A 22,527-nucleotide genomic window follows, 5' to 3' on the forward strand; every position below is an offset into this window, starting at 1 on the left:
AAGGATTTTTAGAACCTAAATTTTTTAAAGGAACCTAAATTTTTAAAAAAGGATTTTCACAGTAGTATGGCTGCCTCTGGTCTCCTTAAATATAAATCTGAAAGCAATTCTTCTGCATACAGATATTGTTGAGCTCTATCCGAAAAACAGGTGCCAGAGCATTGAAACAATGTGGAAACTAGCACATTACACACTGTATATGTACATCAAATATGCATTTAACTTCAAGACGCCATCATAACCATGCTCATAAAGAAATTTCAATAGAACAGGTGATTCTGCCCCCTGTTCCTCTCAAAATGTTTTTGTTCACAGGCAGTTGTTATAATCAACCTGAACCTGTCGATGCATGCTGTTGAAACCTAAGATCACCCACAAAGACATAAAAAGGCATCAATTTGGTAGGCAGGTGTTGGCAGTTGGCGATGGCATCCTTGATGAAAGAAAGCTTGAGAATTAAGGATCACAGAGAAGCAGTGACTTACAGAGAAAGGAACTGTGTCTACAAAAGTCTCAGGAGACTATAACCAAGGAAAGCCAGCAAGGTAGAATTTTTATAGATTTACTCAAGCATTTCAAGCAACAATAAGATAATTCCTAAAAATTACCCCATCGTGATATTAGATGCTGAGTATTATATATAAGTATATATACACACACCACACAAATTATATGGCATATATATATTTAAAAACATATACACTACAATTGATAAGAAATTTCCAAGGGTATTTATATTTTTCATCTTTGACATTAACTTTAGATCCTAAGTCCTGTGGTAGCACTTCATATACAAAAGGCTAATGGTGTGGATGAGCGTCTGGGGAGGGGGATGTTCAATGATCTGATCACTTCTTTATGTTATATGCTCACATACAACATGGATGCACTTAGAAAAGTTTACTGTTATGATGCTTTTATATACTCACAATCTTTCATCTATTAAAAATGTTAGGGACAAAGATTTTTCTTACTGTGAAGTTGAAGAATATCTTCCAAGTTTGAAAAAATCTTCCGTAGTTCTGAAGGGGACAGAATTCCTTCCCTGGACACTCGCTGATAGAATACTTGATCAAGAACCTTTAGTGTTCGGACATGAGCTCTTTCAGTGTAGAACAATTCTAAGCAGAGAAAAAAGGAAACATGAAATGTTACCTCGTTCTGAATAATTCCGTGAGACCAAACACAGGCTCTAGCTGGAATTAAGCAGCAAATGAGCTCTATAATAATTATTTATAGTTTTAAAAGGATGTAGTATCTCTCATGTCACTTTCTAGATTGCATGAGACCCTCCTACATACCGGCTCTAAGAGCTGAGTGCTGGCAAATGAAAAATATCATTCAAAACTATTCTGGGGGCCCTGGGGTGGCTCAGTGGGTTAAGCGTCTGCCTTTAGCTCAGGTCACGATCCCGGGGTTCTGGGATGGAGAACCGCATTGGGCTTCCTGCTCAGTGGGGAATCTGCTTCTCCCTCTATCCATGCCCTCTGTTTGTGCTCTCTCTCTCAAATACAATCTTTTAAACAAACAAACAAAAAAACCCCAAAACTATTCTGTATATTAAAGTTAACAATGGGGCTCCTGGAGAGCTCAGTTGGTTAAGTGTCTGCCTTTGACAGGTCATGATCTTGGGGTCCTGGGATCAAGCCCCACATTGGGCTCCCTGCTTGGGAGGGAGTCTGCTTGTCCCCTTCCTTCTGCCCCTTCTCCTGTTTGTGCTGTCTGTCTCTCTCTCTCTCTCTTGCTCTCTCACAAATAAATAAAATCTTTAAAGTTAACAATGTACTCCAAAATCCTTTTGTCTTTTCACAACACTATTCACCAATCATAGCTAATAACATCAGAAAGCAGTAAGCCCAAACACCATTTAGCCTATTATTTCTTCAAAATAATAGTACTTTTGGTTATCTGATTTGCCTATAAACCCTCATTTCTGAGGCTAGACTTGTTATTTCACTATGTCTCAAAGTTATCAGACACAGGAAAGGTATTTATTGAAATCGCATCCTAAGGATAGTGGAGGGCACAGCATCCATGTCACCCACATCTTTGTCACATATATATATTAGGGCAAAATAAAGAACACTGCACTAGGGTAAAGGGACACCTGACTCCCAGTTTTGTCCCTATCATTTATCAGCTAGCTATATGATCTTGATTCATTCAACCACCCTGGGCCTGAGCTTCCCCATTTATACTATGCATAAAAATAACTTAACGATGAGACCAGGCTGCCTTAATGACTGTTCAACTTCAAGATCTATAATCCTATGAATCTTAAACATCTTGAAAGCTAAACACCTTTTCCTTTTAAATTACCATTAAGAACACAGAATCATTTGCATGTTTTGAGTTGGAAAGCTCAAGGATCATCTATCTAGTTTAACTCCCCTCTGTATAGAACAAAAGGCTAGCAGAAATTTTGAAGCCAACTCCAAAGCTTGGGGGCTTGTTTTAGTCTAATAAAACTCACTGTATGTGAACAACAACAAAGTCTAATTAAACTCACCATTAATTACTTCCTGTCTTTTGATCTCAGAAGGCTTTAGGCCCAGTAACACTTCTCGACTAACGAGCTGTTGCCAGTTGGGTGGATCTGTCTCTAAGTCATTTTCAAACTGTTCATCCTCACTTTGACTTTCTCCAAAAGCTATGCTGTCAAACCTGAATGAAAAAAACCAAAAACCAAAAAACAACAATGAATTCTATTTGGGGACATCAGATGGACAATGGGAAATAGAACAAGTTTTTCTATTACAGTAAATAAGTCATATTTCTGAAGTACTGCTTAGCACAGGGCCTGAAACATCACCCTCTCCTACAAAATGACTTATCTATGTTATATATACCTCTATAAATATCTTTTGAATGATGTGTGTTTATTAAGAATTTTCTTTTATACTAACAGATTTGTATACAGGTTTTCCTTTCCTTTAAAACTACGATGTCAGAGAAAAAAAGATATTATTTCTTAAAATATGCCTCTATTGAAAGCTACTTTAGGATTACTTACTTTCGAAAGGGTTTTGGTGTCCCATGCTCAGTCACCCTAAAACAATGGGGAACAAAGGGTCAACAAGAAAACAAAACAGTAATCAAGAAATTTATGCCTGAACATTTTCCAAACATACAAATGGCCAACAAGATAAGAAAAGATGTTCAACATCACTCATCATCAGGAAAATGCAAATCAAAACCACAAGGAGATATCATCTTGTCAGAATGGCTAGTATCAAAAAGACAAGAAATAACAAGTGTTGGCGAGGATGTGGAGAAAAAGGAACCCTTGTGCACTGTTGGTGGAAATGTAAAATGGTGCAGCCACTGTGGAAAACAGTAAGGAGGTTCCCCAAAAAATTAAAAATAGAAATACCGTACAGTCTACTAAGTTCATTACTGGGTATTTACCCAGAGAAAACAAAAACACTAATTTCAAAAGGTACAGCATAGCGAATACAGTCAGTGGTGTTCTATGATGACAGGCAGCAGCTACACCTTTGGCTAGCACAACATAAGGTATACATTTGTTATCACTATGTCCTATACCCAAAGTGAAGGCAATGCTGTATGTCAACTACACTTCAATGAAAAGGAGAAAAAAGAAATTTATGCCAGCAATACTAAAAACTGGGTTAAACTACAGTGACGGATAAATAATTCTTCTAGATAGTCAAATGATTTGATACAAAATAAATTTAAAACACTTCAGTAGAGACACCTGAGTGGCACAGTGATTGAGAATCTGCCTTCAGCTCAGGGCCTGATCCCAGGGTCCTGGGATCAAGTCCTGTATTGGGCTCCCTGCAGGAAGCCTGCTTCTCCTTTTGCCTATGTCTCTGCCTCTCTCTGTGTCTCTCTCATGAATAAATACATAATCCTTTAAAAAAATAAAATAAAATAAAACATTTCAGTACCTAATATTTACTACCAATAAGTTCTAGGACTTTCCCAAAAAGCACATGTGGGGGAAATGCTACTAAGTGTAGGAATAATATACAATGAAATAGCTGAGGGTTCTCCTAACATCCCCACCCTCCAAAGATACCACTGAATCACCTTTCCACTTCCCATTCCTCCTCCTGCACTTGGTCTAAGGGAGGAGGTGGGAAATCAAAGATGGTATTGGGAGTCCGAGGGGTATTATCTATGCAGTCTCCAGATGCTGGTGTTTCTCCAACTTGCTTTGATCCTGGAAAGACAAAATTCAAAAACTCAGATGGTGCTAATGAAGATAATGATTCCAAAAAAAATTCGTCCTGGAAGAGAACTTCAATCTATCCATAGCCACATTCCTATTCAAACAGTTGCATGTCATCTAGAACCAAAATTTTAATACATAAAATTTTAAATGCACTAAAAACTGTTCCTAGGAATATCATGTTTAAGCAACTTTAAAAAAATCAACATAATGGGGTGCTTGGGCGGCTCAGTCAGTTAAGCCCCCAACTTCGTTTCAGCTCAGGTCATGATCTCAGAGTCGTGAGTGAGACCGAGCCCCATGTGGAGTTCAGCACTGTGCATGGAGTTGGTTTGAGATTCTCTCCTTCTCTCCTGCCCCTCTTTATGTAATATCTGTTTCTCCCTCTTCTGAGGATTTTACTCACTTATACTTCCCATCTTCACTTCCCCCTCATTTCTTCCCAATGTTTAATATTATTATTATTATTATTATGGGGTTATTATTGGTTATTACTTAAGTTTAAATGATAGAATTGTATCTACATTTTTGTTTCATCAAGGAGTTAGTACCTTAACACTCTTGTCTATCAAAGTAGGTATTTAGTATCCATATTCTTCCCTTTCATTGTATTTTTTTTTATAAGATTTCATTTATTTATTCATGAGACAGAGACAGAGACACAGGCAGAGGGAGAAGCAGACTCCCTGCAGGGAGCCCAGTGTGGGACTCCATCCCAGGACCACAGGATCACACTCTGAGGTGAAAGGAGACTGCTCAACCACTGAGCCACCCAGGTGCTCCATGACTTAACTTTCTTGAACAACTTTGTTTTTCTTAGTATTTCTAAATTACTTTGATTGCTGTCAAAACACTGTCATTTTATTCACATCTCAGATTTCTTCATTTGTTACATCATACTACCAACTGCTTAAAACCTCCCTTTTTCTTATCCCCTACTCCTTATGTTCCAATCTGGGGCAGTGGCTCCCTTTGCCTATGACCTAACCATCATCTGAGACTTGCTTGCCCTTCACCACTTCCCTGGGATGTTTCCAGTATTTCCCAGACCCCGTAACACTGCCTTCTTTCATTTTTCTCTCATTTTGCTGAAGTATGTATCTTCAAATCATGTTCAGGAAAGGACACACTTCAGTTAAGCTTTGAATCCTAGCATATCTGAAAATGTCTTTATACCCTTCTTCACGTCTGATGGGTAATTTGGATGGACATAGAATTCTAAGTTCAATAATTTTTTTATAGTAAGTTGCAAGGCCTGATTCCCATGTAATCTAGCCCCTGGTGTGATCATGAGAAATGTGATGCAGCATAATCCTCATTTTCCTTCCCCTCAAAGCTTTTGGGACTTGATCTCTGGTGTACAGAAATTTTTAGAGACATTCTAGGTATGGTTCTTGTTGTTACTTTTCTTACTGATATTAATTCATCATAGGTGGTTCCCAGCGAACTCTGTCTGAAGACAAGTCTTTTTCCCTTTGAGATGGTCTCTTCTATCATTTCTCCAATTGCCTCGCCTCTTATTTCTCCTGCTGATGTTTCGTCAAAGAAGAGAGAGACGTTGGACCTCTCAAGTGGCTCTCTACGTAATTCCTGTCTCTCTGATTTCTATCTCTCAACATTTCTGATATACATTCTGAAATATTTCCTTGACTTTATTTTTAGGGACTTTTTTTTTTTTTAAACTCTTGGCAGCTGTGGTGGTTTGAAAATATGTGCACAAATTCTTTGCTACTCCTCCCTCCCTTCTGGGGGTGGAGCCTAACTCCTTCCTGCTTGAGTGTGAGCTCGATTTAGGGGCTGGCTTTAACTTGCTGAAATGACAATGTGTGACCACAGAGACTAAGTCATTAAAGATAGGGGGGCTCCTTTCTTGTGCTCTCTTTTGGATCACTTAGGGGAAAGTTAGCTACCATGTCATGAACACTCATGCTGTTCTGTGGAGAAGCCCATGTGGTGAGGAGCCAAGGCCTCCAGCAAGGAGCATAGGCCCAAGGCCACCAGCTACCAGTGTGAGTGCAGATGCATGTGTCTGGCCCCAGCTAAACTTTCAGATGGCTGATTGACATCTTGACTGCCACTACAGGAAATAGAATTGCCCAGCTAAGCTGCTCTCAAGTTCCTCACCAAAAATGTGACATAATAAATATGTTTTGTGTGAAGCTATGAAGTTTTAAGGTAGTTTATCACAGTAGTTATTGTATTCTATGTAATAGTTATATTATTATTTTTAAACATTTTATTTATTCACTAATGAGAGACACAGAGAGAGAGAGAGAGAGAGAGTGGCAGAGACACAGGCAGAGGGAGAAGCAGGCTCCATGCAGGGAGCCCAACGTGGGACTCAATCCCGGTCTCAAGGATCATGCCCTGGGCGAAAGGAGGTGCTAAATCACTGAGCCACCCGGGCTGCCCAGCATTATTATTCTTGTTTTATAAGTGTAATAACTTTTAAAATTTCCCCAAGCATACTAACTTAGAGGTATTTTTTTAAGTTTTTGTCTTTTACCTAAATTATTGTTTTCGGCCAGGGGCAGTTTTTTTAAAATTTTTTTTATAAATTTATTTTTTATTGATGTTCAATTTGCCAAGATATAGAATAACACCCAGTGCTCATCCCATTAAGTGCCCCCCCCCCCAGTGCCCGTCACCCAGTCATCTCCACCCCCCGCCCACCTCCCCTTCCACTACCCCTAGTTTGTTTCCCAGAGTTAGGAGTCTTTCATGTTCTGTCTCCTCCCTGATATTTCCCACTCATTTTTTACTCCTTTCCCCTTTATTCCCTTTCACTATTTTTATATTCCCCAAATGAATGAGACCATATAATGTTTGTCCTTCTCCGATTGACTTATTTCATTCAGCATAATAGCCTCCAGTTCCATCTACAATGAAGCAAATGGTGGGTATTTGTCGTTTCTAATGGCTGAGTAATATTCCATTGTATACATAGACTACATCTTCTTTATCCATTCATCTTTCGATGGACACCGAGGCTCCTTCCACAGTTTGGCTATTGTGGACATTGCTGCTATAAACATTGGTGTGCAGGTGTCCCGGCATTTCATTGCATCTGTATCTTTGGGGTAAATCCCCAGCAGTGCAATTGCTGGGTCGTAGGGCAGATCTATTTTTAACTCTTTGAGGAACCTCTACACAGTTTTCCAGAGTGGCTGCGTCAGTTCACATTCCCACCAACAGTGCAAGAGGGTTCCCCTTTCTCCACATCCTCTCCAACATTTGTGGTTTCCTGCCTTGTTAATTTTCCCCATTCTCACTGGTGTGAGGTGGTATCTCACTGTGGTTTTGATTTGTATTTCCCTGATGACAAGTGATGCAGAGCATTTTCTCATGTGCTTGTTGGCCATGTCTATGTCTTTCTCTGTGAGATTTCTGTTCATGTCTTTTGCCCATTTCATGATTGGATTGTTTGTTTCTTTGCTGTTGAGTTTAAGAAGTTCTTTATACATCTTGGAAACTAGCCCTTTATCTGATACGTCATTTGCAAATATCTTCTCCCATTCTGTAGGTTGTCTTTTAGTTTTGTTGACTGTATCTTTTGCTGTGCAAAAGCTTCTTATCTTGATGAAGTCCCAATAGTTCATTTTTGCTTTTGTTTCTCTTGCCTTCGTGGATGTATCTTGCAAGAAGTTACTGTGGCCAAGTTCAAAAAGGGGGTTGCCTGCGTTCTCCTCTAGGATTTTGATGGAATCTTGTCTCACATTTAGATCTTTCATCCATTTTGAGTTTGTCTTTGTGTATGGTATGGCACAAGAGAGTGGTCTAGTTTCATTCTTCTGCATGTGGATGTCCAATTTTCCCAGCACCATTTATTGAAGAGTGTCTTTTTTCCAGTGGATAATCTTTGCTCCTTTGTCGAATATTAGTTGACCATAAAGCTGAGGGTCCACTTCTGGATTCTCTAATCTGTTCCATTGATCTATGTGTCTGTTTTTGTGCCAGTACCACACTGTCTTGATGACCACCGCTTTGTAGTACAACCTGAAATCTGGCATTGTGATGCCCCCAGCTATGGTTTTCTTTTTTAAAATTCCCCTGGCTATTTGGGGTCTTTTCTGATTCCACACAAATCTTGGGCAGCCCGGGTGGCTCAGCAGTTTAGTGCTGCCGTCAGCCCAGGGCGTGATCCTGGGGACCCGGGATCAAGTCCCACATGGGGCTCCCTGCATGGAGCCTGCTTCTTCCTCTGCCTATGTCTCTGTCTCTCTCTCTCCCTGTGTCTCTCATGAATGAATAAATGATTTAAAAAAAAAAAAAAAACTGATTCCACACAAATCTTAAAATAATTTGTTCCAACTCTCTGAAGAAAGTCCATAGTATTTTGATAGGGATTGCATTAAACGTGTAAATTGCAGGGACAGTTTTTATGTTTATTTTGTATTCTCTTTTTTATGTCATTGATATAGTTGGCATTATGTATTATCTTAGGACTTGGTTCTAACAAGGAAATTTTACCAAGAATGAGTAATACTATTCATATTTGAGAATGCAGGGCTGGGTAGCTGCTGTGGCTTTCCTTTACAGCCATACGGATGTAAGCCCATTGTAGCTGGGAGCTCCCTGGGCAGAGTGAGACCCTGGCATGTTTACACTCAGGTTTTAGGCTCCCAATGTTAGAACTCCACAGCACTAATATTACAGAGGACTTACCTTGCCCTACATAATTCAACTTTTCTAAGAGAACACACTCATTTTCTTCTGGTGTATACAACATGCGGCTCATATTTTACAATGCAAGGACCAGAAACTGCTGACATCATTGTTTTGATTATAGACCTCCAATTAATTCATTATTTTCAGCTTTACTTCTTACTCATGCACTCCATAAGACATGCCAACTCTGAGCCCAACATCTCTCCAAAGTTTCCAACAGGCAGCCTGGCTCCCACCTGGGCCTCCTTGAATACATTATAGACTCCAGCTTCCTCTATGATGTTTTATCCCTCAAATCACTCTTGTCCACTTTTAATCTCCCCCAAATTTGGTAAAATATCTTACTTGTTAATATCTTCCCTTCCTCTACTTCCCTTCTCTTCATGTTTTTTATTTAGTTGTTACTGGTTACCTATCTGCCATGTTTTTATTTCAATGTGAGCTGGGAGCCATGAATTCGTACATCTACTCAACTCAACGTCTTCAGAATTCCATATAAGGCAAACCTCCAGATTTTTCTATGCATGTCACCCCTCCTGCTTTGTCTCAAATCCATGCTTCCTTGCCCCCCACCCCGTTCTGCTACAGCCCTCTCAAATGGAGACAGATGTTTCCATTATATAATACATACTTCAGTGTGGAGATGAGACAAATAGATACCCTTGTTCCTCAACACTACTTTTAGACCACTATCTTGCCTTCTTAGAGAAATCCCTTTCTGCACTGAGGCTCTCCCTCTTTATGACAATCATCTAGTAGTACTGAACCTTCGGCTGCTGGTGCCGTTTTCATCTCTTTGCTGCTATCACAAGGGGTGACCTCAAACCCCAGGGATGTTAAGGTATTCCAACTCTTGGCTTCTTGGCTCCTTACTTTCTTCATCTCTAGTAATTTCCCCTCTGCCACTCCAGTGACAAGTCCCACAGCTTTATCCTTGACCTTGTCATACCAGAAATTGAACTGCTTCCAAAATCACTAATACAGATAGGCATTCCCTTCTCCAAATACAGCACCAATTCTCTTATCTTACTTGCTTAAGAAACCCATTATAACAAGCATGAAGAAATATGGTCACAAGCTTTCTTCCCCAATGATCTACAATTACTTCACATCTTTCTCTACTCTTTAAGGCCTCTTGGCCTTCTTGCTCAGCTAATAATCTTGCCCTCACACACACTCTGGCTCTCATCTCTGCTCTCCTTCTCAAAACCTTGTCCTACTAGTTATAGACAGTTATTTCCTGCATCTTCAACCTCTTCCTCTCAACTAGCTTCCCTTTAGTATTAAAAAAAAAAAAATCTCCAGTAACTCAGATTTTTAAAAAAAGTCTTTTTTAGACTCCTCCCACATCTGCCCCTAGCTACTAAGTCCCCTCAACACGCCTTTTACCCTTTCATTACTAGATCTGGCACAATTTGAATTTTTATTTATGTGACTATTTTTATTTATGAGACTAAGTGGCACAGGGCAAGAATCTATGTATAATTATTGTGTGCTAACATCTGATACAAAGCAAATGTCTGACAGCTCAGTCAGTATTTCTGAATTGACAAGAACTCAAAATGAGCATTCAGCATGGATTTATCACTTGTAGAACATTAAAATGTTAAAATGAAATTGGATTCAGTCTTGGTTAAAACAATATGCCACTCTATTTCTTACTTAGTGGGACTGAAAATCTCAATACTTAGTTACTAAATCGAACTATAGCACCGGCTTACCTGTATCATTCTCCTTCCCTCCTTCCTGGGAAAGAGTGGCCCCAGCAGCCACAGAGGACATGGGATTGGCTGGCAGGTATCCGACCTCTGTTCCTTCGCCTGCTAATGCACTCTGGCGCAACTTGGCAGGGTCCTGAGGCTCAGGACTCACAGAAGAAGGTGTGGATAAGTGCTTCGGGTGGCGCTGCTTCTGTAGTTCCATGGCTCTGCCAACTGAACAGAAAGCAATGGTTAACAATTTATGTTGCAAAAAGGCTTAAAAAAAAAAAGATGATGCAAAGGATTTAAAAAAAGATGTCTGGAACATGGTGGACCCTAGAAAAATATCTATGAATTGTTACAGAGTGAGGAATAGATAGATAGGAAAAAATGGCAGAAGGAAGAAAAGAGAGTGAAAGGAAGGATGAAAAGAAAAGAAAGGGAAGAGGGAGGAAGAGAGAGAGGAGGGAGAGAAAGAGATGAAGGCAGGTGGAGGAGGGCTGGAGAGAAGGAAGAAGAAGATGGAAGATGAGGGGGAATGACGGGAGGGAGAAAAGGACAGGAGAGCAATGGCAGGAATACTGAGAGAGGAAGACAGAGGCACACAGAACTATGCTTACTTGTGAGAGTGAGAATGAAGCCTGTTATTCCTGGGAGCTCATGGCCCCCCACCCCTCCCCGATACTCGCAGCTTCATTCTTACATTGTGCCTCAGAGACTACAGAAACTGCTGGCAGCCAGCTCACCACTCCTGCTCAGGTCAGTAACTATAAGAAGTCAAAACACACTCATGTCCTCAGTTGTCATCATCGCCCAGAAGCACTGCACTCCCTCACACAGCTCTGGATAAACCTAATCTTCAAATTCTTCCTTCTCTTATTCCTCAATTCCTCTTCTACATCCCTTGGAACTCATGGTCAGCATCTGTGAAATACTCCATTCTCTTCAACCTCTTCTCTTTGAATTTCCTTCATCTTCTCAGTGTTTCTTGAGCAAGGGGCACCACTGGTGTCTGAGAATTTCGCACTGTACCACAATCCCACCCCTACTCCAGCCTGGCCAATGATTTCAAATGTAGAGCTGCCCAGTTGAAGACCAGTACATAACCTGATTTCCCTGGCTGAGCTTCCATCCTCCCTATTTTTCCCCCAGATCAGTGGCCTGATCTCTCTCTCTATTGGGCCCAAGGGTGGAGGGAGGTCAGGAAATAAAGCACAATGGAGAGGTGGAGAAACTGCAGAAGTATGGTGAGTAATATGTGTATGAAAAGATTAAACAAAGAATGGTGGAGAAATCCAGGCACATTTAGTTTTTTTAATTTAACAGATGTTGGATGCAAACAAAAATCAGAACAGGTAAGTAAATTACGTTATGGACAACTGCTGGGATAATGCCATTAAAGAAGATGTTTAAGATAATTATAGAGCCACATGGGGGTAGTTGGTTCAGAAGTAACCTTGAAATAAAGGCACAATGGAAGCTCAATGGAATCATTTCAGGAACACCTTTGTCCAGCAATTCATTCTAGCTAAGTGAGCCTCTGAGGGAAGATGGTGGGAGCTGGTGAGAAGGCTGCTTTTCCGACTTAACATACTTGCACTGTTGTCGTGACGGCTTGGTCTCCTTGGGGGTCCCAGGATGCTGGGGAATCCTCTGCGCTTTCCTTTTTCTTCGCCTTCTCGATCTTTCTTCATACTCTGCTAGAGTTGAGGTACAATCAGAGAGGTTAGGAGATAGATAACAGAGTAGACTTCTTTTGTGGCTTTCAAACACAGAAAGGCAATTCTAATGGTCAGCTGAGAGAATTGGTTAAATGGGAGTGAAGGACACACACACAGAGCACTTGATAGAGGGCGGCATGTGGTACTGTGCACACATCAAATGCAAGGTGTCTTTTCAACCCCTTTAAAGCTGGCATTTTTGGAAAACAAAGGTAATTTTAGGACACATTTACTGGGACCTTGTTCCAAGCAGTTCATCCAACTACTGAACGAGTACTTAATAAGCTCTTAATGTGTGAGGGCAAAGTGCTAAAAGCTGGGGATACAATGAGGGAGGCCCTTGCCCTCACAGAGCTTCAGAGTCTAACAAAAACTAAAGAGAAACATACATAATTACAACCATGACAGGGGTCATAAAAGGAAAGACAAGGCTGTTGGGATGGCACTCTCTATATAAACTGCTATCTGCACTCCTCACTGTCTCATCCTTGCTTTACATGCTTGGATTTCTCGCTAGATTTCTGAGCTTCCTGAGAGGAGGGGCCATATCATACACCTATTAGCATGCCTAGTACCAACCTGCTGGAACGGTAAGTACCAAGAAGGACACCACTGCAACCTGTGTAAAGAAGCATGGAGACCCAAACACATTATTACCCAGTTTTACCTTGATTTTTGGAAGGAATCCAATCCGACCCCGCTTGTGCTCCAAATTTCGAGGTTCTTTCACTTTTACCCCCAAATGCTTCATGTACATTAGGATAACATACTGCATTGTTGAACTGGAGGAGAAAAATTAAATAAAATAAGAATTCTACGAAGGGGGACTCCTGGATGGCTCAGCGGTTGAGCATCTGCCTCTGGCTCAGGGTATGATCCTGGAGTTCTGGGACTGAGTCCCACACTGGGCTCCCTATGAGGAGCCTGCTTCTCCTTCTCCCTATGTCTCTGCCTCTCTCTCTGTGTCTCTCATAAACAAATAAATAAAATCTTAAAAAAAGAATTCTGAGAAGGGAGGGTAGGTAGAATAAAGATATCAAATGGCTTCAAAAACCCCAATGCTGGAATCCTTAGAAATCATTCATCAAGGAAAAACTAAGGAAGAATCTATTTGTTGCAAATAGAAAAAGATTCTACTCAAGATGCGAGGATATTAGTCAAGTAAAATTGAGGCCACCAGAGGGAGACAGTCTGAATTTTGAAGTTAAAAGAGAGAAATCCTATTTAGGACTGACAGGAAAAAAGTTTCTTTTTTTCATCAAATTCTAGGGGAAAAAAAAACCCAGTTATATTACCTCTTATCTTCTTCCACAGGCTGAGCAGTCATCCTAAAAATAAAAATATTTCAAAATTAAATACTGTCATATAATGAAAGAGATGCTACTCACTCAGACAACACCTGAAACAACAGAGCAGAGCTAGATGCTTTGGGCCACCCTCAATCTTTGTCACCTGGCATAAAATACCAAAAAAAATGCAAACCCCTCAAGGGACCATATGCTTTCCTCACTCATGTCATCAATCGTCAATATTTTCTGGCATGAGATCATTTCAAAGCCGATGAACTGAGACCACTGAAAGTGCTCAACCTGTTTTTCATCAGTTAGAAATTTTATAGTCACTCATTTTACCAATACCCAGAAAAAGAAACACAAGAGCTTTGCTAAAACATCAGCAAAACTGAAAAATTAAACCATTAAAACCCAAATACATAGCTCCACATATGCAATCTGCCACCCCTTCTAAATTTGTTCAAGGTGTGCATGAAGCATAATGAGCATCTCCAGAGAGAGGGTATGTCTACATATACTTCTGTTACTTACAACACTTCTTCGATTTTGGCAACAATCTGTTCTGCACATGCCCGTTCCTTCTCCAAAGTTACCCGGTCCTTGTCTCGCTCTGCGTCGAGTTTAGTCAGCTCGCTTTCAGCCAAGGTCAGTCCCATGCTACGCTTCTGCCTAAAGGGAACAGGACAACTTCCTGAGATAGCCCAGAGAAGCACTATCTCCCTCTGGAAATCCTTCATCAGACTTTCCATAGCTAAGAGTTTCTAGCAACAGGTAAAATGTCAGTTTTCTATTTTGGGGCCCCTGTCACCTAGGACACCGGAGGAAAAGAATTCTAGAGGTGATCGCTCAACAGGACACATCCTGACGGAGCACACTTAGCCTAGAAGAACAGTGGGTTCAGTGAGTCCTGGAAGCGTATGGAATGGGGACTACAGACTCAGTACACACCAACTCTGACTCCAGGTGCACATTTTTTTTTTTTTTTTTGCTCATTATGTTTTAATCACAGTGATAAAGACCGTACTCTGAGCCAAGGACTTAACGTGTAAACTTTTGCTACCTAAAAAGAAGATTAATTCAGAATAACCACATCAGCTTCTATCACCCAGCAAGCTTACCGAAAATCCTCCAAGTGCCTCTGAACTTCTGGGTGGACTCTTTCCTGCATTGTTTGGATATAGTGGCGGTGTAGATCCTCAGGTATAAGCTCAGGTCTCCTTTTTTCTGCATCACGGAAAGGCAAAGAGTTATGTGATTTTAAAGGTACGTTCTGGGAGTGCCTGGGTGGCTCAGTTAAGTGTCTGCCTTCAGCTCAGGTCATGATCCTGGGGTCCTGGGATTGAGTCTCACATCGGGCTCTCTGCTCAACAGGGAGTCTGCTTCTTCTCCCTCTGTCCCTCCCTCTGTTCATGCTTGGTCTCTCACTTTCTCTCAAGTAAATATATAAGTCTTAAGGGTATGTTCTGTGTGTTGTAACTGGCAATATATCAATGCTATTTGGTGAGAACTCAAAGTAGAGCAAGAGAAGGTCTTCAATGCATTTACGTATTCTACTTCACATCGCAGATTTCATATACTATATTTTAAATGTATTACAGACTCTCTTTCCATTGTGATTGAGATGCCCTACTAGCCGTCATGTGATAGATAACACCTTTAGAGCTGAGCTGAGCTGAGCTACGGATTCTCCAGGATACGGATGCTCCAGACTTACCTAGATCTACTGATATTTCATCAGGCACAGAAACTTTCAGGTGCTAAAACAAAAATGCAAACAGAAAGTCACACAACACTAAGCACTCTTAGAGATATATATATAAGAATTCATATAAAGTGAAGAGATGCAACTTGGATAGCTATTTTTATAATCACATTCAGGGATAAGCTCACCTACCCCATCCAAATGTCACAGCTGTGGATAGTCTCACTGTTTAAACTTGAAAATAAGCCCTTTCCCCAAGGATCACACTATCGGGGAAATATCTGTAGTTTGGTTAATATACTCAGTTATACATCATTTGAAATCAATATAGCTAAAATCTAAACAGTGTGTATATTATATGGAAAACTTTGTCATATACAACCACGATTTTTTTTTTTTTTGCTGTATTTGAGACCATAGATCATATATTGCTGGTAATTTCCTATGTAAAGTTAAAGGACCCTCATGACATTCACGCCTCAGTGAGAAGGTATTGGATGTCAATGTTGAGGCTTTGGAGTATTAGACCTCCAATAACTATCTGTAGTTTTTACTATTGAGCCAACGAAGATAACTGTGTCATAATTAACTTCTTCTTAGCTAGGATTTTCCCCATAATAACTGCAGTTTCTTGTCCCATTATCATATAACTGTGTTTTCCGTCTCACCATCTGGGAAATTTTCCATTTAGAGAAACTATCTTAACCTCTTCATGCTTACTTTGTATTATATACTTACTTAAGTCATCTACTTCCAGAATTTAAACAATTCCTTTAAGATCTAAAGCTTTATATTAAAAAGTCATTGGTGAAAATTATGAGATCTCCAATATTCATCAGAACAATGAAATAGATTTCAAAGCTTTCTCTTTAACTGAAGTTGCCACACAGTAGCTCAAATCAACTGTCCTAGAAGTCCTGCCAGCACAAATGCAAAAAAAGATTTACATGCTCATTTCTGTATTTATATGAAATTAATATCACCAGTGGTATTAAAGAATCATTAGCAAATAAATTTAGCAGGGTTCTTATACTCTAATGTTGATAAATTTAATACAGATCATGAGCAGCAAAATAAAGATTTGACTTAGTTTGAAGCTATTAAGAAATGTGAAATTAATTTCGAGATTTACCTGAAATAAATGAAGTAAATCAAAAAGATATATGCACCTCTCTGTTCATTGCAGCATTATTTACAATAGCCAAGATATGGAAGCAGCCTAAGTGTCCATCAACAGATGAATGAATAAAGAAGATGTGGTAAATATACATAATGGAATATTACTTGGCCATAAAAAAAGAATGACAACTAGCCACCCATGACAACATGGATGGACCAAGTGGGAATTGTGCTAAGGAAAATGGTTCAGAGAGAGAAGATAAATACCATATGATTTCACTTATATGGGAAATATAAAAAACTAAAACCTATGAGCAAACACACAAAAAAAATAGAAATGGATTCATAAATACAGAGTGGACTGATGGCTGCCAGAGGGTAAATGGGGTGGAGAATGGGTGAAATGAGTGGTGGTGATTAAGAGGCACAAACTTGCAATCATAAAATAAGTAAGTCACAAAGTACAACATCCATTCCTGATAAAAACTCTTGACAAGGCAGATCTAGAGGGAACATATATCAACATAATAAAGCCCATATTTGAAAAACCCACAGCTAACATCAAACTCAATGGGAAAAAACAGAGTTTTCCCCCTAAGGTCAGGAACAAGACAAGGATGTCCACTCTCACGACTTCTATTCAACTAAGTTCTGAAGTCCTAGCCACAGAAAGCAGACAACAAAAAGAAGAGGCACCCAGATTGTTAAGGAAGAGGTAAAACTTTTACTATTTACAGATGACATGAACCATATAGAGAAAACCTAAAAGATTCCACCAAAAGCCGGCTGGAACTGACAAACGAATTCAGTAAAGTTGCAAGATACAAAATCAACATACAGAGATGTATTACATTTCTATACACTAATAATGAAGCAACTGAAAGAGAAATTAAGAAAACAATCCCATTTGTAACTGCACTACAAATATTAAGATATCTAGGAATAAACCTAACCAAAGAGGTGAAAGACGTGTACTCTGATAAAGGAAACTGAAGATGACACAAAGAAATAGAATTTCATTCTCAAAGATTAGAAGAACAAATATTATTAAAATGTCTATATTACCCAAAGCAAAGTACACATCAACACAATCCCTATCAAAACAGCAACAGCATTTTTTACAGAACTAGAACAAACAATTCTAAAATTTTTAAGGAACCACAAAGATCTTGAATAGCCAAAGTAACCTTGAAAAAGAAAAGCAAAACTGGTGGCATCACAATTCTGGACTTCAAGTTCTATTATAAACCTGTAGTGATCAGTACAATATGGTACTGACACAAAACAGACACATAGATCAATGGAACAGAACAGAAAACCCAGAAATAAATCTACAACTATACAGTCAACTAATCTTTAACAAAGCAAGAAAGAATATCCAATGGGAAAAGGAAAATTTCTCCAATAAATAGTGTTGGGAAAACTGGACAGCTACATGCAAAAGAATGAAACTGGACCACTTTCTTACACCATACACAAAAATAAATTCAAACCATTTTAAAGATCTAAATGTGAGACCTGAAGTCATATAAATACTGTGAGAACACAGGCAGTAACCTCTTGACATTGGCTGTAGCAACTTTTTTCTAGATACATCTCCTGAGGCAAGGGAAACAAAAACAAAAATAAACTACTAAGGCCATATCAAAATAAAAAGCTTCTGCACAGTGGTGGAAATGACAAAACTAAAAGGCAATTATGGAATGGGAGAGGATATCTGCAAATGACATACCCAATGGAGGATTAGTATCCAAAATATATAAAGAACTTACAAAACTCAACACCCAAAAAACAAATAATCTAATTTGAAAATGGGCAAAAGACATGAACAGACATTTCTCCAAAGATCTACAGATGGCCAACAAACACATGAAAAGATGCTCATCCTAACCTACATCAAGGAAATGCAAACCAAAACCACAGTGAGACACCACCTCACATCTGTCAGAACGGCTAAAATCAACAACGCAAGAAACAACAGGCATTGGCAAGGATGTAGAGAAAAAGGAGAAAAAGTCCCTCTTGCACTGTGGAATGCAAACTGATACCACCAGTCTGGAAAACAGAATGGAGGTTCCTCAAAAGTTAAAAATAGAGCTATCTTACTATTCAGCAGTTGCACTACTGGGTATTTACCCAAAGAATACAAAAACACTAATTCAAGGGGATATATGCCCTTCTATGTTTATAGCAACATTATTTACAATAGCCAAGATATGGAAGCAGCTCAAGTACACTCTGATCGATGAATAAAGAAGATGGCGCATAGTTAGACAATGAAAATTATTTAGCCATAAAGAAGAATGAAATCTTGCCATTTGCAATGACTTGTATGGAGCCAGAGAGTATAATGCTAAGTGAAATAGGTCAGAGAATGTTAGAGAAAGACAAATACCATGATTTCATTCATAAAACAAATGAGCAAAGGGAAAAAAGACAGAGACAAACCAAGAAACAGATTCTTAATTATAGAGAACAAACTGAGAGTTACCAGAGGGAGTGGGGTGGGATTTGGATCAAATAGGAGATACAAGGAGTGCACTTGTTATTAACACTGAGTGATGTATGGAATTGTTGAATTACTATACTATACACTTGAAACTAATAAAACAATGTCAATTGTACTTCAATCTTTAAAAAAGGAAATATAAAATTCAAATATACTTCAACATACTGTCATTTCTTCATGGAAGTAAATTTTCTTAATAAATATAATGTATAATATTTTACACTGGCAGTATTCATAATATCAGCATAATGAGAACCCTAATTAATTCACTCAATAAATACCTGAGTGATCAGTCTGTGCCAGGATCTATTTAGTGTTGTAGAAACAGCAATAAACAGAACAAAAATATCTGCCTTAATGGAAGCTTTAGGGATGCCTGGGTGGCTCAGCGGTTTAGTGCCTGCCTTCTGCCCAGGTCGTGATCCTGGGGTCCCAGAATCGAGTCCCATATCGTGCTCCCTGCAGAGAGCCTGCTTCTCCCCGTGCCTAGGTCTCTGCCTCTCTCTCTGTGTCTCTCATGAATAAATTTTAAAAATCTAAAAAAAAAAAAAAAAAAAAAAATGAAAGCTTCACATATAATCTCAGTTCTACAGACAAAAATAACACAGGAAAGGGGACAGACAGTGAAGACATAAAATTTCAAGTAGGGTGCTCAGGGAAGGCCTCACTGAGAAGGTAACTGTATTTCACAATGTGTAGGCATGTAGGTAATATAAAGGAATATAAGAAAATAAAAAAATATAAGGAAAATGGGGCAGGAGCTGGAGGGAGAAGTGGTCTGTTTCAGTGTAAGTCTCTTTTAAGATAGGTAAACTCACAATGTTTGCATGCTAATGTGAATGATTCAGCAGGAAACAAAGAACTGATGGTGCTGGAGAGATGACAGTTGCTTGGATCATGTTGAGCAGGTAGAAGGAAATACACCAACCCAGGTGAAGAGGGCAAGAGTAGGCCTTGGAGAAAAGAAGGCAAGCTAGCTATCCACAGCATCAGGGGAAAGGCAAGAGCGTACAGAATGATGAAGGTGGGGGAAATATTCGGTAGAAGTTCTCTGCAAATACTTCAGATTTCCCACAGAAACTGCAAGAGCCTCAGCTGAGAAAGGGCAGGAGAGGAAGTGAGGTTTCGGGAGAGGAAGGGTGGGGAACAGTCATCAAAGAGGAGTACAACTGTGGAAGGCCCAGGGAGTGGAGCATGATTACGCAGGAAGCATTAAAGGCTGTTACCCTATTGCAAAGCTAAGAATTATAAAACTCATTAGTTTAAAAACCTTACAAAGATTCCTACTGGTAAAATAAAACACTATTATCATTTCTGTAAGATCTTTTCTACCACTTTTTAGTTACCCTTGTGGCTCCAAACTTCAAAGAGGCCAACCCGAGTTCATTATGCAAGTATTATCCTCTGGATCCTCATACATATGTATGTATATCATTTGTGTTCTCTTTGCACTCTCTTGTCCTAATTATGCACATGTATAAACCCAAATATACATATGTACTCCCTAACACCTACTGTGAGAATTCATAGCCTACAACTAATTCAGAAATAATAAAAGTAACAGTCAAGAGTAATCAGTAACTGATTACATACAACACAGATGTCAGAAAGTCCACAACAATAAAGTCCAAAAGCAGGGGAAGACTGGAAGTAGGAGACCAGTAACTCAATGTACTATAGCAAAGATTATATAACGTTAACTTGGTAACTTACTGCAGATCGATCCAGGAAGAACTGATGAAACTCAAGGAAGACGCGACGAGTCTCCTTGGAATTGGTCTGCTTATACAGGTCTGAATACAGATAACAAAGCTGTAGTAGAGGGAGAAATGGATAAGAGAGTAAAAGGGAGAAATCATGAAAAACATCATCTATTAGATGTTCACTGGGCAGGAAAATTTCCAACAAGTAAGCCACCATAAGCAAAGTCCTCATTTCTACACAACCAAGTTTAAAAAAAAAAAATCAACTGTATTTTAATTATCTTATCTATCCTGATATGTTTAGAAACTCATCTTGCAGAAGTGAGAGGTTTTACGGTATAAGAATCAGTGTAAGAACTTTGAACTGGCTAAATGAACAAATACATTACCAGTGTGGCGGGGTCAAACTGTGAGACTACATGGTGTAAGAAAACAGCCAGGTGAGCAGGGCGAGATTTCAGCAGTTCAATGCTCTGGAAACAGCTGCACTGCCCATTGATCTAGGAAAGTGAAGTATGGATACATCAATAACTCCACACCCAGGTGCACAATGTAAGGTAAGCACAGTTAAACACAGCTACCTACACTTCACTTTGACCTACCCTAAAACAACTCAAGATTTCAAAAATTTCACTGAAATTTATTAGTACATGAGCTTATGGGATTTCTTCCCCTGAAAATTAATAACCTCTTGGAAACAGGTTGAAAGAAAGCCCATCTTAGGAGAATGTAAATTTAGAAGATGATGATCGAGGAGCTCAGGTGTCTATAAATCAGGATGCAAAAAACAGCATTAAAAACACTTCTAAAAATGTAAGGGGAGGCTCTCTGCCTAATAATGAAATAGACGTCTTCCTTTCCTTTTGAGCTAATTGCAAAAATAGTGGTATGAAAATGGAGAGGTATAGTTTTAAGCAAGATGACTCTGAGAAGATATTCCCGAACTACACTGAACACAGAAAACTAGGAGTTAAACTTAAGGAAACCTCGAATCACAATTTCCATTTAACTTCTCACATCCAAATAGAGAAGAAAGTTAATCTAAACAAATAACACCAATTCTGCATGATCTCTTTCAGAAAATACAAGAGGAGGGAATGCTTCTCGAGTTATTTTCAGAGGCCGGCATGAAGGGTACCTGAGTAGCTCAGCTGGTTAAGGGTCTGACTCTTGATTTCACCTCAGTGGGGGAGCCCGCTTGGGATTCTCTCTCTCTCTTTCTCTCTCTCTCTCTCTGCCCCTCTCCCCACTTACATGCTCTCTCTCTCTGAATGAGTAAGTAAATAAAATTTAAAAAGGGGGCCACAGCATTACTCAAATACCAAAGACATCATAAAAAAAGAAAATGACAAACCAATATCCCCCATAAAAACCAATGTAAAAATCTTCAACAAAATAATAGCAAACTGAATCTGGAAATATATACAAAAGAAAATACATTATGGCCAATTGTAGTTTATCCCAGGAATGCAAAGCTGGCCAACATGCTAATATCAATGTAATTTACTCTATTTAGAGACTAAATTAAAAAAAAAAAAACAAAACCCACAATCATCTCAATTATTCAACAAAGTTCAATATCCATTCATGATGAAAAATCTCAGCAACCAGAAATAGAAGTAAACTTCGATAACCTAATAAAAAGTAACTACAAAATACCTATAGCTAACATCTCACTTAATGATGAAAGACCTAAATATTTTTCTCCTCAAGGTTAGGAATAAGGCAAGAATGTCCTGTCTTAGCACTCCAATTCAACCTCATGGTGGAAGACCTAACCAGTGCAATAAAGGTACAAACAAGAAATAAAAGATAAACAGGGACGCCTGAGTGGCTCAGCAGTTGAGTATCTGCCTTCAGCTCAGGGCGTGATCCCTGGTCGGGGATCAAGTTCCATATTGGGCTTCCTGCGGGG

The 22,527-nt window shown here is 39.2% G+C and overlaps 1 protein-coding gene across 10 annotated transcripts in view; it reads right to left on the reverse strand.

Moving 5' to 3' along the window:
- ARHGEF12 (Rho guanine nucleotide exchange factor 12) overlaps positions 1 to 22,527 on the reverse strand; it is a 151,101-nt gene that overhangs the window by 23,950 nt on the left and 104,624 nt on the right. For 9 of the 10 annotated variants that reach the window (XM_049109866.1, XM_049109869.1, XM_025465217.3 and 6 more), the window contains 13 exons: positions 21,002 to 21,112; positions 20,623 to 20,721; positions 15,294 to 15,336; positions 14,698 to 14,803; positions 14,111 to 14,248; positions 13,583 to 13,615; positions 12,955 to 13,069; positions 12,161 to 12,266; positions 10,588 to 10,800; positions 4,057 to 4,189; positions 3,014 to 3,049; positions 2,510 to 2,664; positions 975 to 1,121 (listed from right to left, as the gene is read on the reverse strand). In XM_049109866.1, the coding sequence (XP_048965823.1) occupies positions 975 to 1,121; positions 2,510 to 2,664; positions 3,014 to 3,049; positions 4,057 to 4,189; positions 10,588 to 10,800; positions 12,161 to 12,266; positions 12,955 to 13,069; positions 13,583 to 13,615; positions 14,111 to 14,248; positions 14,698 to 14,803; positions 15,294 to 15,336; positions 20,623 to 20,721; positions 21,002 to 21,112 (1,435 nt within the window). The remainder of the gene's footprint in view (positions 1 to 974; positions 1,122 to 2,509; positions 2,665 to 3,013; positions 3,050 to 4,056; positions 4,190 to 10,587; positions 10,801 to 12,160; positions 12,267 to 12,954; positions 13,070 to 13,582; positions 13,616 to 14,110; positions 14,249 to 14,697; positions 14,804 to 15,293; positions 15,337 to 20,622; positions 20,722 to 21,001; positions 21,113 to 22,527) is intronic. The other variant, XM_025465214.3, reaches the window with a different exon arrangement.

Source organism: Canis lupus, chromosome 5 (genome assembly GCF_003254725.2).
Source record: "Canis lupus dingo isolate Sandy chromosome 5, ASM325472v2, whole genome shotgun sequence".
In the NCBI taxonomy this organism is placed as follows: domain Eukaryota; kingdom Metazoa; phylum Chordata; class Mammalia; order Carnivora; family Canidae; genus Canis; species Canis lupus.